The sequence below is a fragment of the Salmo salar genome, chromosome ssa16 (assembly GCF_905237065.1).
Source record: "Salmo salar chromosome ssa16, Ssal_v3.1, whole genome shotgun sequence".
Lineage (NCBI taxonomy): Eukaryota > Metazoa > Chordata > Actinopteri > Salmoniformes > Salmonidae > Salmo > Salmo salar.
In genome coordinates, this window is record NC_059457.1 from 72422113 (window position 1) to 72435313 (window position 13201).

Here is a 13201-nt window from a genome sequence, read left to right on the forward strand (position 1 = left end):
AAAACTGACTATCCTACCGATCCTTGACTTCGGCGATGTCATTTACAAAACAGCCTCCAACACTCTACCAAGCAAATTGGATGTAGTCTATCACAGTGCCATCCGTTTTGTCACCAAAGCCCTGTATGCTCTCGTTGGCTGGCCCTCACTACATATTCGTTTGCCAAACCCACTGGCTCCAGGTCATCTATAAGTCTTTGCTAGGTAAAGCCCCGTCTTATTTCAGCTCACTGGTCACCATAGCAACACCCACCCATAGGACACGCTCCAACCAGGTATATTTCGCTGGTCATCCCCAAAGCCAACGTCTCCTTTGGCCGCCTTTCCTTCCAGTTCTCTGCTGCCAATTACTGGAATGAATTTCAAAAATCACTGAAGCTGGAGACTTATATCTCCCTCTCTAACTTTAAGCATCAGCTGTCAGAGCAGCTTACCAATCACTGTACCTGTACACAGCCCATCTGTAAATCGCACACCCAACTACCTCATCCCCATATTGTTATTTATTTATTTTGGCTCTTTTGCACCCCAGTATCTCTACTTGCACATCATCTTCTGCACATCTACCACTCCAGTGTTAATGCTTAATTGTAGTTATTTTGCCTCTATGGCCTATTTATTGCCTTACCTCCCTAGTCTTACTACATTTGCACACACTACATAGATTTTTCTATTGTGTTATTGACTGTACATTTCTTTATCCCATGTGTAACTCTGTGTTGTTGTTTTTGTCGCACTGCTTTGCTTTATCTTGGCCAGGTCGCAGTTGTAAGTGAGAACTTGTTCTCAACTGGCCTACCTGGTTAAAAAGTTGTGTTGTCTCTCTTGTCGTGATGTGTGTTTTGTCTTATATTTAAATTGTATTTATTTATTTTTGATCCCAGCCCCCATCCCTGCAGGAGGCCTTTTGCCTTTTGGTAGGCCGTCATTGTAAATAACAATTTGTTCTGAACTGGCTTGCCTAGTTAAATAAAATAAATAAAATAAAATAACATATTCCTCTGTTCCCTGTCCAAACCCTCTATAATATTTCCTCTATCATATGTCCTCTATCATATTCCCTGTATTATATTCCTCTCTATTATATTCCCTCTATCATATTCCTCTCTATCATATTCCCTCTATCATATTCCCTCTATCATATGTCCTCTATCATATTCCCTTTATCATATTCTCTCTATCATATTCCTCTCTATCATATTCCTCTCTATCATATTCCTCTCTATTATATTCCTCTCCACCCTCCATCCACTCCCCTCCTTTTTCATCCTCCTCATCTCATCTCAGCACTGCCCCTCTCCATCGGGTAGATTTGGAATTCAACATTTAAACACTCCCCAGATTTGTGAAAAGTAACCATTTTGTGTTTATACAGTGTTGTACAGTATGCCTTAACAAAAATCGAACAGAGTAAACATTCTTTATTTATTTTTTAATGCTTTGTTTTTTCATTGCATGCAAAAATACCATATCCCTCCCTCCCTCCCTACTCTCTCTCTATTACCCAGTCTACTCATCCATCTTCAAGCTTTCATCCCTTCCCTGCACTTCTATCACCCTCTCAGTTCCACCTCCAGCTGGCTCCCTCTTTTTCTTCTTCTCCAGTCTCTTCCTCTCCTCTTTCCTCATCTTTTCTCTCTTCTTCTCCTCTTTTACTTGAATCTTTCGCTCCATCTCCAGGAACTCAGCTTGAGCTTTCTCTCTCTTTTTCAGCTCCTCATAACACTTCTTCTCTTTCTTAATTCTGTCTTTCATCATGGCATTATGTATCTTCATCAGCCCCTCTAACCTCTTTTTCTCTGCCTTTTCCTTCTCTTTGCTTTCCTTCTCACTCTTTTTCTGTTCTAACTTCTCCCTCTTTTTCTCAGCCTTCATGACTTTCTTCTGCTCTTTCTCTCTCTCATTCATCTCTTTCTTCTCCCTCTTTTTTTGCTCCTCCTCCTTGTCTTTCATCTCCTTTCTCTCTTTCTCATCATCTTTCAACTTCTTATTCAGTTTCTTATTTTCCTCTTTTTCCTTCATCTTCAAAAACGGGATTTTCTTCATGGGGTTCATGACCAGAAAGCCCACTCTTCCCAGGATGGTCACTGCTCTCTCTGATGAAACCATCCCATTGGAGCACTTGGAATGGGTACAGTCTGCCTCATGCTTCAATCCCTCCTTCGGGCTCATCTCCTTGACGCTCCTCTCTTCACTCTCAATTTCAATGCCAATGCAATAATCCTAACAGGAAAACATTGAGTCTAGGTGTAAAATTGTTTCAATGTGGCACATTCAATACACAATTGAGTGATCAACATACAATGATGGCCTAATAACCCTAGTGAGGGGTGATGTTTTATACTATGAGCAAAGAGCAGCAGGGTTGGGGTCAATTCCATTTCAATTCCGGTCAATTCAGGAAGTACTCTAAAATTCCAGTTCTCTTCAACGTATTGAATTGAAATGGAACTGACCACCATCACTGTAAAGTAGTAGTGTAAAATAGGACACCTACCTTTGCCTCTTCCAGGGTCCAGGGCCTGGGTTCCTCATCCTCTGACCTGCATATGGAGGCTCCCACTCTAACAGGCATCTTAGTGACCACGCAGATCAGAGGGGTGGGCAGCTCATCATTGCGGGTTGCCAGAGTTAAGTTAGCATCTGAGACCAGCTGGTGACCGTGAGGGCAGATATCCAACTCCACAGTAGTGCCCCTCCCTTTCTGATCTGGCTGCTTGTGGTCCTTGTCATGGATGCATTCCAGGCTTGGAGGAAGTGCATGGACAGGGCTTTTATCACCTGTCAGTTCCTCTCTCTTGACAGTGGCTGTACCTGCAGTGGCCACATTGGCAACTCGGCACTCCGTGGCTGAAACAGCAAGCTGGGAGGTTTCCGGGACATTGAATGAATTGCCAATGAACCGCTGAGCCAGTGGTGGAAGGGAGAAAGGATAGAATCTGTCCTCTTCCTTGATATTAGATATTGCCACTGGAGCAACTGAGACCTCAGTGGTTCCCTCTGTCTGCTGTGGTGGAATGGAGTCATCGTTAAAGAAGTGTGGCAGGTATCGATGAAGCATTGAGGAAAGATGTGTATCTGTCGATAAGTCCTCTCTTTTACCAGCAGATACATCTGCAGTGGCTTCTGTGGCAACTGGGCATTCAGCAGGGACAAAGTAGGAAAATACAATGAACCGCTGTGCATCCTGAGCGCGTATGGCCAATGGAGAGGGGGGATGCAACATGGTTGGTATAGGCCTCCGATTGGTGAAAGCCAGTGGTGGGAGGGAGTCAATACAGGGAGCCATGAACTCAGTGAGTGGACGGTTGGTCGCATCTCTCACATTCTGCGGGAGAAAAGAAACAGACCTGATGAAAGTGATCACATTCAGTACATACATACTTTATGAGTGAACACTATATACTTATACATCACATATACAGTGCCTTCGGAAAGTATTCAGACCCCTTCACTTTTTCCACATTTTGTTACCTCACAGCCTTATTCTAAAACTAAATAATTTTTTTCGCTCATCAATCTAACGTCTTCCATTGAAGAATGATGGAGGCTGGCCGCTGTGTTCTTGGGGACCTTCAATGCTGCAGAATTTTTTTTGGTACCCTTCCCTAGATCTGTTTCTTGACACAATCCTGTCTTGGAACTCTATGGACAATTCCTTCTACCTCATGGTTTGGTATTTGCTCTGACATGCACTGTCAACTGTGGGACCTTATATAAACAGATGTGTGCCTTTCCAAATCATGTCCTATCAATTTCATTTACCACTTGTCCAATCAAGTTGTAGAAACATCTCAAGGACGATCAATGGAAACAGGATGCACCTGAGCTCAATTTTGAGGCACATTTTAGACATTTAGCAGAGGCTTTTATCCAGAACGACTTACAGTTAGTGCATTCAACTTAAGGTAGCTAGGTGGGACAACTACATAATCCTGATATGAAGGTCTACGAGAGATCGCTTGGTCTTGTTATTAAAAAATTTTTCAAGACAAGGCAACCATAAGAACTGAGAACTATGTATATAATAATACTCAAAGAGAGACTTACACGATACAACACAAGAAAAGTTATCAGACAAAATACTGTTAGCTTACATTCAATGGCATATGTCACATTTTGCCCGTATATTGACATATATTTGCTTTAATCAATATTGTTTAATAGAACTCTAGTCGACTTTGTCAAAGTTGGTCTTGTTACCTCCTCAATCAGGCTCGGCATTTTCCTCGTCTCAAACCAAATCCTCTTCATCTCCTTCTCCTGCTCCCTCTGGATCTGCTTCACCAGAGCCAACCTGGCTCCCAGCTCCATCATGTAGTCTGTCTGGATCTCCCTTTCCTTCAACTGACACTCAGCCCTCCTCTGTGTCAGCGTTGAACCCTCCATGTCTTCCTCCTAGCTAACAATAACTCTGGAAAATACATGACGTTGTAGTAAGTGGCATGTTACTAACCAAAGAATAATACATCTCTTTACGATGTGCACACATTTCTTCCCGTTTACTTACAATTAAGCAAGTGACAATCCCGATCCAGAGATGATTACGCAATAGGCCTATCTGAATTACTAGTAAAAAGTTGGCAACTGGAAAATTGATTTTGGCTGTTCCTATCATTATGTGCACAATATCCTATACGACATCATCATTGTGATGCAAGGCGTCGCCATTGGAGATGACAAAGCACCACACAGACTTTAAAAAGCAAACTTCAGGCTCTCTCTGTACCTTACTATTTCTTTTTAAATTAGCAACTACAAATTAGGTTGGCCTACTTGTTTTTTACCAAACCGACCCTTTTGTTACATATTTATAGAGATAATTGTTTACAATATATGTTGTGGATTAACACAGAGATGGGGTTTTCTTTCATCAATAGAATGTATTTGCCATTAGGCTGGCTCACTACAACAACTGTAACATGCCATCTCAGGTGTCAGGATCAACAATTCTCTCACAAACAAATGGATTCATGCAAACTGTCTCTCGTCAATAGTTTCACTTGTTACCATGATTGCATGTTAGGCCTACTTAAAAGGTCATGTTAATTACACAAGTCATTTGAAAAGTAGTTATTCTACAGAAACATAGTTAAACAGTAAGTTATATTACAACCTACCTCTCAAGTAAGCAGCGTGTTCTCTCACTAATGAAATAGGACATTAATAATCTGTCAGTGGTTAGTTGAATCAGTCTCTTTGCACTGTTCTGTTTGTCTGTGCAACAGCTAACCTCCCAGAATCAGAATCTTGTGATGTCACAATGAAGGCCCCATTGCCATGACTACCCACAGAAGCTCTCATGTGTAATCAAATGCTGGAACAATTCACTTTTTTTTATACCTATGCAGCACAGTCATACCTAATATTTACATTGAATCCATGTAACCAATTTTTTTATTGAAATGAAATGCTCTACCTCTTATCAAATGGTTGACCATTCATAATACAGGTGTTTTGGCCTAATTCAACGTCAATATGGTTTAGATTTCACAACTAGCATCCAGGTTTACTTAGGTTACTTGTTTGATCTCAACCTACCACTAATGTCAGTGTTTCTCATCATACTCTTCATCATTAATAAAATATATAGCCTACCTTACTACAGTAAAACAGGTCTTCCATAGACTAGGACACCTCAGTAACAAAGTTCCAACAAAGAAGTGAGTGCTCAAGAGAACATCTCTCTTCAATGGCCTCAGCTATTAACCATATGATCAACAAGGTCAAATGCAGCACTAAAATCAAGAACCAGTTCAACCATAAGTTTGTTGGTCAAGTGACCTGAGCCATTGATGGGTTAAATCAACTAGAGCTGTTGCAGTCGAGGGATCTTCACGGTACGCATGCTGGTAGAGAAATAAGATCTGCTGGATGTGTAATTATCTAAGCCTAAAACATTTGATTGAAGAGTAGGTGTCCCTGAAATCTTGCATTGTTGTTCAATATATTATTAATTAAGGAAATCAATATCAGCTGACTATAGAACAGTAGTTTTAGACCTGCCAACAGAGCCCATTGTTTAAAAACTTGTTAGAAATGTTTCTTATCCATGTCTTTCCAGTTGATCTAACCAGTCAGACAACCTTTGTTGCTCAAGAGCATCACACATTCCTCAATTCATTCTCTATCATATTCCTCTCTATCATATTCCTCTCTATCATATTCATCTCTATCATACTAAACATATACAATTACATACAAAGCAGAAAATATATACAGAGCAAATGTGTTAGATTGAACACATACATTTCACAATGAACAGTTGATCTTACCCCCGTTTTGCACTGTTTCACTATGGCTTTAGTCATCAATCTAGCAAGAGGGAAACATTTTATTAATGTAATAGTGTTTCAGGGACTGTCAGTTTAAGAGGTTTTAAATCTTAAAGTGATCTAATCAAACAAATCCTCTCTGTCACATTCCTCTCTCTCAATATATTCCTCTCTATAATATTTCTCTGTCAGATTCTCCTCCATCATCAGATTCTCCTCTATCATATTCCCCTCTATCATATTCCTCATATCATATTCCCCTGTATCATATTCCCCTCTATCATATTCCCCTCTATCATATTCCTCTTTATCATATCCCCCTCTATCAGGTTCTTCTCCATCCTCCATCCACTGTGCCTCCCTCCTCCTCTCAATGCAGCCCCTCTCCATCCACCAAAGCAGGATGGAGAGCTGTTCCTCCAGCCTGGAAAGTACCATCTCCTTGCCAACCAGGCAACCTTCCTTTTCCACATATTTGATTGCCTCCTCTTTAACTCTCAGTTGCTCTCTATTGATCCTCAAAATCACCCCTGATCTGGGCTTTGAGATGATCTGACGTCTCGTTTGTTTGAGACATTTCTCGTTGCTGCTCATCATATTCCAGCACACTAATGTCCTTCTTGAAGTAGCATAAATCTGAGGCTACCTTTTTTTTCAGATCCTTATGTGCTTCTCTTATAGGTTGGAATGTGTGTCCTCTGTCGTCTCTCCCATCTCTGCAGATCCCAGAGATCAGATTACTGTCCGTCTCACAAGGCAGCTTCAGAGCCTCTCCATGTTCACGACATTCATCTTCTCTGCCGTTTCCTCTCTCAGCTGTAGCTCTCTATCTTTTAGGATCTTCCTCCAGTTTCAGCTGGTAGGCCACGTTCCTGATCAGTCTGTTGATCTGGAAGTTTCTGTCTCTGACCAGAGCCCTGCGTTGGTGTCCAGCATTCCGGCTGTCTTGGGAGGCATCTCTTGCAGAAGGTGTGCTGAGCTGACAGCTCAGAGACACAGGCTCAGTGTAGATCTCTGTGCAGATGGAACAGGACAGGTGCTCTACCAGGTCAGAGGAAGCTGTGGTCATAAAGGAGATGACTGTGCTCGTGCTCAGTGCGTGAGAGAAAAAGAGGCAGTATCAGAATACCCATATTAGCATACGCAAAAAAATATGTTTTATATACTGCTCAAAAAAATAAAGGGAACACTTAAACAACACAATGTAACTCCAAGTCAATCACACTTCTGTGAAATCAAACTGTCCACTTAGGAAGCAACACTGATTGACAATACATTTCACATGCTGTTGTGCAAATGGAATAGACAACAGGTGGAAATTATAGGCAATTAGCAAGACACCCCCAATAAAGGAGTGGTTCTGCAGGTGGAGACCACAGACCACTTCTCAGTTCCTATGCTTCCTGGCTGATGTTTTGGTCACTTTTGAATGCTGGCGGTGCTTTCACTCTAGTGGTAGCATGAGACGGAGTCTACAACCCACACAAGTGGCTCAGGTAGTGCAGCTCATCCAGTATGGCACATCAATGCGAGCTGTGGCAAGAAGGTTTGCTGTGTCTGTCAGCGTAGTGTCCAGAGCATGGAGGTGCTACCAGGAGACAGGCCAGTACATCAGGAGACGTGGAGGAGGCCGTAGGAGGGCAACAACCCAGCAGCAGGACTGCTACCTCCGCCTTTGTGCATGGAGGAGCAGGAGGGGCACTGACAGAGCCCTGCAAAATGACCTCCAGCAGGCCACAAATGTGCATGTGTCTGCTCAAACGGTCAGAAACAGACTCCACGAGGGTGGTATGAGGGCCCGACGTCCACAGGTGGGGGTTGTGCTTACAGCCCAACACCGTGCAGGACGTTTGGCATTTGCCAGAGAACACCAAGATTGGCAAATTCGCCACTGGCGCCCTGTGCTCTTCACAGATGAAAGTAGGTTCACACTGAGCACATGTGACAGACGTGACAGAGTCTGGAGACGCCGTGGAGAACGTTCTGCTGCCTGCAACATCCTCCAGCATGACCGGTTTGGCGGTGGGTCAGTCATGGTGTGGGGTGGCATTTCTTTGGGGGGCCGCACAGCCCTCCATGTGCTCGCCAGAGGTAGCCTGACTGCCATTAGGTACCGAGATGAGATCCTCAGACCCCTTGTGAGACCATATGCTGGTGCGGTTGGCCCTGGGTTCCTCCTAATGCAAGACAATGCTAGACCTCATGTGGCTGGAGTGTGTCAGCAGTTCCTGCAAGAGGAAGGCATTGATGCTATGGACTGGCCCACCCGTTCCCCAGACCTGAATCCAATTGAGCACATCTGGGACATCATGTCTCGCTCCATCCACTAACGCCACGTTGCACCACAGACTGTCCAGGAGTTGGCGGATGCTTTAGTCCAGGTCTGGGAGGAGATCCCTCAGGAGACCATGCGCCACCTCATCAGGAGCATGCCCAGGCTTGTAGGGAGGTCATACAGGCACGTGGAGGCCACACACACCACTGAGCCTCATTTTGAATTGTTTTAAGGACATTACATCAAAGTTGGATCAGCCTGTAGTGTGGTTTTCCACTTTAATTTTGAGTGTGACTCCAAATCCAGACCTCCATGGGTTGATAAATTGGATTTCCATTGATTATTTTTGTGTGATTTTGTTGTCAGCACATTCAACTATGTAAAGAAAAAAGTATTTAATAAGATTATTTCATTCATTCAGATCTAGGATGTGTTGTTTAAGTGTTCCCTTTATTTTTTTGAGCAGTGTAGTATGTGAAATTTAGAAAGTATGCAGCGTTCACATGCTAGTCGGAACTAGGAAACTCTGAAATGTCCGACTTCCTGATTCGTTGAATGCGACACGTATATAACTACAACCAGTATGCAAGTCTGACATTTCCGAGTTTCTAAGTTCCGGCTAGCACATAAACGCAGTACTCTGAATGCGTCATCTAATGCACGATTGCATTGACTCTGTCATTCGTACATTTTGGTACGCGCTTCAATTTATCTGATTATCAGCTGTTGTCAAACACGTGAGTCGGAAAAGAAGAGTGAATTCTGCAAGGGTGGGCAACTCCAGTCCTCGAGGGCCTGATTGATGTCACACTTTTTCTCCATCCCTAGCAAACACAGCTGATTAATCAAATTCCATTCTAAACTGAAGATCATGATTAGGTGATTATTGGAGTCAGGTGTGTTAGCTGGGGCTGGGGGAAAAACTGTGACACCAATCAGGTTGCTCACCCCTGTTACTAGATCAAATGCCGAAATTAGTACATACCCTAATCTAACTGCCTGTAGCTCAGGACCTGAAGCAAGGGTATGCATATTCTTGATACCATTTGAAAGGAAACACTTTGAAGTTTGTGTTAATGGGAAATTAATGTAGGCCAATATAACACATTAGATCTGGTAAAAGATAATACAAAGACAAAAACAACCGTTTTTTTGTACCATCATCTTTGAAATGCAAGAGAAAGGCTATAATGAATTATTCTAGCCCAGGTGCAATTTAGACTTTGGCAACTAGATGGCAGCAGTGTATGTGCAAAGTTTTAGAGTGATCCAATGAACTATTGCATATCTATTCAAAATGTTGTATCAAGACTGCCCAAATGTGCCTAATTGGTTAATTCATACATTTTCAAGTTCATAATTGTGCACTCTCCTCAAATAGCATGGTATTCCTTCACTGTAATAGCTACTGTAAATTGGACAGTGCAGTTAGATTAACAAGAATGTAAGCTTTCTGCCAATATCAGATATGTCTATGTCCTGAGATTTTTGGGGGGTTTCTTACAACCTCATGCTAATCACATTAGCCTACGTTAGCTCAACCGTCCCGTTGACGGGACACCGATCCTGTAGAGGATTTATTAAAGTACACAGTCAAATTAAAATTTGCTTTAAAGATCTCACTAAGAATACTGACTATCATAAAGCAAGACAGACTAAAGTTCATTGGCAGCGACAACTTTCAGTGTGGGTGTGGGGGAAAAGCTACAACACAACTTAATAAAGGATGGGTTTAATTATCCATACAGCATAAATAGGAAATATCTAATAAACAAAGGATTCCAACTAATTCTTTGGATTGGAGATCACTGCTTTAGACTGTTGATATGAATCCACACATTCAAGACAGCAAGCACTAAATAAGTGTCCAGCATGCTCTAGAGGTTATTACAAGTAACTACACATATCACACCACAAAAGCTAACATAGGGTCTCACTCCCGCTCCTCCTTCTGTCTCCTCTGTTCTTCCTCTATTCCTCCTCCTCTCCTCCTCTCCTCTCAGCGGCTCCAGCTGGATAGAGTGACGTCGAGGTGACCTCTCACTGGTGGGAGGGAGAGGGGGAACAAAGGAGGACGAGGAGGAGGTGGAGAGAAGGACAGCAGGAATGGAAGAGGAGGTAGAGAGGGGTAGAGGAGGCAGAAAGCCTGATCTAAATATTGCTTTATCTGGAAGAGCGGGGGAGGAGCAGAGAATGTGAGAAAGGGGGGGAGTGAGAGAAAGAGGGGAGGAGGGGGAGGGCAGCTGCGTCCGACACACCATTCCTACACCTGCAACAGGTAGGCCAAGGGGCAGGACCTGTAGGTGAGACTCATAACATGATAGGGGAGGCAGGTGAAGAAGGGGTGGAGCTGGAGTCAAGGAGGGGAGAGTGTTCCTACGGGCCCCCTGCCAGCAAGAGGGAGAGCAGGGAGGAAGTCTGTCCACAGAGCACTTCCGGGTCATTGGTTCGCCTCCGATGAGATTAGATCCCCCTCTACAATGTAAAGCAGTTTGAGTACCGGGGTGTTCTCTGTATAAATCCAAGGTGGAACCTCCAGGGGCTAGCCTCCTCTCAGGGGACAGTCTGCTCTGGGCTGCCTGGGAAAGGTGCTCCTCTGTGGGGAAGAGGAGAGAACAAGAGGCCCCGGAAGAGATCTCCTTATGGTAGAGATGGACAGATTGACTCTCCTTGTCATCTCCCACCTCTTCCTATTGCTCGGCCTTCTCCCTCCTTTCCTTCTTAAAGTCGTGATGAAGACAACCTTTTTCTCCCTTTCCTCCTTCCTCTCTTCCCTCTTTCTCTTCCTCTCCCTCCTTCCCTCTTGGTAGACCTTGTTTAGTTGAGCCAGATTGTGAATAGCTAGCCATGGTTCAGACCACTGTCGCAGTCTGGGAGGGGTGATACAGGACTGGTCCACTGGACTCAGCTCACATGGGGAGAATCTGCTGCTGCTGCCACTCCCCCTCTTACCTGGGATGAGATAAGAAAGGATGAGACAGGTTCCTGAGATGTTTAACACCTTCCCTCCCTCCCTCTAACCTGATCCTCTGAAATTGAACACATTCTCTCCCTCAAGTGAGTTGGGTGAGCCTGTCTTGACGATGATGTCAGAGGGTGACATGCAGGTGACAGGTGATGCATCGGGAGACGGCAGAACGTTCAGATAGCGCCTCGTCACCGGCCCTCCGCTCACATCCATCTCCGTGGTGATGATGATGATGTCACGGCCTTTGGCGCGGCATGCGTCCAGCAGCACCTGGGGGTATGTAATGGTCAGTTATAATAATTTCACCACACACACAGTCTTGTATAACTAACCTTTTGGGGGGACACATTTCAGTCCCATTCAAAATACTATTTTCCCTAACCCATACCCTTAACCCAAAAATCTAACTCTGAACCTAATTCTAACCCTAACACTAATTCTAACCTTAACACTAAACCCCCTAGAAATAGCATTTCACCTTGTGGGGACCAACAATATGTCCCCAGTTGGTCAAATGTTTGTATGTTTACTATTCTTGTGGGGACTTCTGGTCCCCACAAGTATAGTTAAACATGTCCACACACACTTCCTCCCTCCTGACCTGTAGTGTAGGCTGGTGCTGTGCGTTGATAGCGTAGACCATAGCTGAAGCTCCAGAGTAGTCCTCCATAGTGGGGTCAGCTCCAGCTGAGAGGAGAGTAGAGGCTAGCTGAGCTCCAGCCCTCTCCATACAGGAATACAGCTCTCCTTTAAAGGCAGACACAGACCTGGTTGTCTAGTAGGTATCTGAGCAGTTTCAGGGTTCCAGGTCCAGTGGTTCCCCTCTCAGGGCTTTACACGCAGCCAGGAGAGGAGTCTCTCCTCCTGGGTTTCTCTCGTTGACCTGAGCACCCCCCTCCAGGAGCAGCCTAACGAGGCGAAGCTTCCCCAGCCTAGCTGCTCCAATCAGGGGACTGCCGTCTGGCAGGAGGTCCTGGGGGACCGACATGGTCTGGAGGAGAGGAAAAGGTAGAGAGATAGTAAGAAAAAGAGAGAGGCAGTCAAACAGACAGGCGAAAGTCAAATAGTGAGTTAGCATCCAAACGTTCCTGGGTCATCTGAGGTCCTGGATTGATTGTTAAGGTTTCACTCCAGACCAAGTGGAGATCCACACATCACATGTTGTCAGCAGACAACTTCAGCCGACTGGACACTGATACACATCCTCTTCTCTCTCCTACTTCTTTCTCTCCATCTCACTCTGTTCTACCTCTCTCCTGTACGAGGAGTGTGGGTCCTGTCTCAGGTCAAGGGCAGGCGTGGGTAGCGGTGAGCGTTCAAAGTTGTCAATGGTTTCAGCTCTAAATGTCACCTGTTGCTGAGTCTCCACACTACAAAGGCTCTGGGAAGGACTGATAGAAGCCAGCTTTGCACAGCCTTCATCTGGCAGACCACCGACTGAGTTCAAACGGCCCGAAGGGGTGTGTGTGCAGAAACGGCACTCTAAATCAAATTGTGTTGGTCACATACACATATTTAGCAGATGTTATTGCGGGTGTAGCAAAAATAAAAAAATAAATACTGCAAAGTTGCTTAGGAGCTAGAAGCAGAGCTGCCATGTCTGTCGGCGCCATCTTGTCAACACAGACTTGTGATAAAAAGACCTGTGGATATGTAGAAAGGTTTTGCTGGCTGTTCTGCCTT

The 13201-nt window shown here is 44.3% G+C and overlaps 2 protein-coding genes across 2 annotated transcripts; both read right to left on the reverse strand.

Annotated features, from left to right (window-relative positions):
• Positions 1–1496: 1496 nt before the first annotated feature.
• On the reverse strand, positions 1497–3324 carry LOC106574570 (eukaryotic translation initiation factor 5B-like). Its single transcript, XM_045696812.1, has 2 exons — positions 2498–3324; positions 1497–2223 (listed from the first exon to the last, which is right to left on the reverse strand). Exons 1-2 carry the CDS (start codon positions 3287–3289, stop codon positions 1510–1512), a joined length of 1506 nt encoding a protein of 501 aa, XP_045552768.1. The 5' UTR covers positions 3290–3324; the 3' UTR covers positions 1497–1509.
• A 6981-nt stretch (positions 3325–10305) lies between these two features.
• LOC106574587 (ankyrin repeat domain-containing protein 34B-like) lies at positions 10306–12716 on the reverse strand. Its single transcript, XM_014150563.2, is given in 3 exon segments — positions 10306–11502; positions 11572–11788; positions 12120–12716. Coding segments are annotated over 3 exon segments (1104 nt in total). The 5' UTR covers positions 12597–12716; the 3' UTR covers positions 10306–11092.
• Positions 12717–13201: the final 485 nt, after the last annotated feature.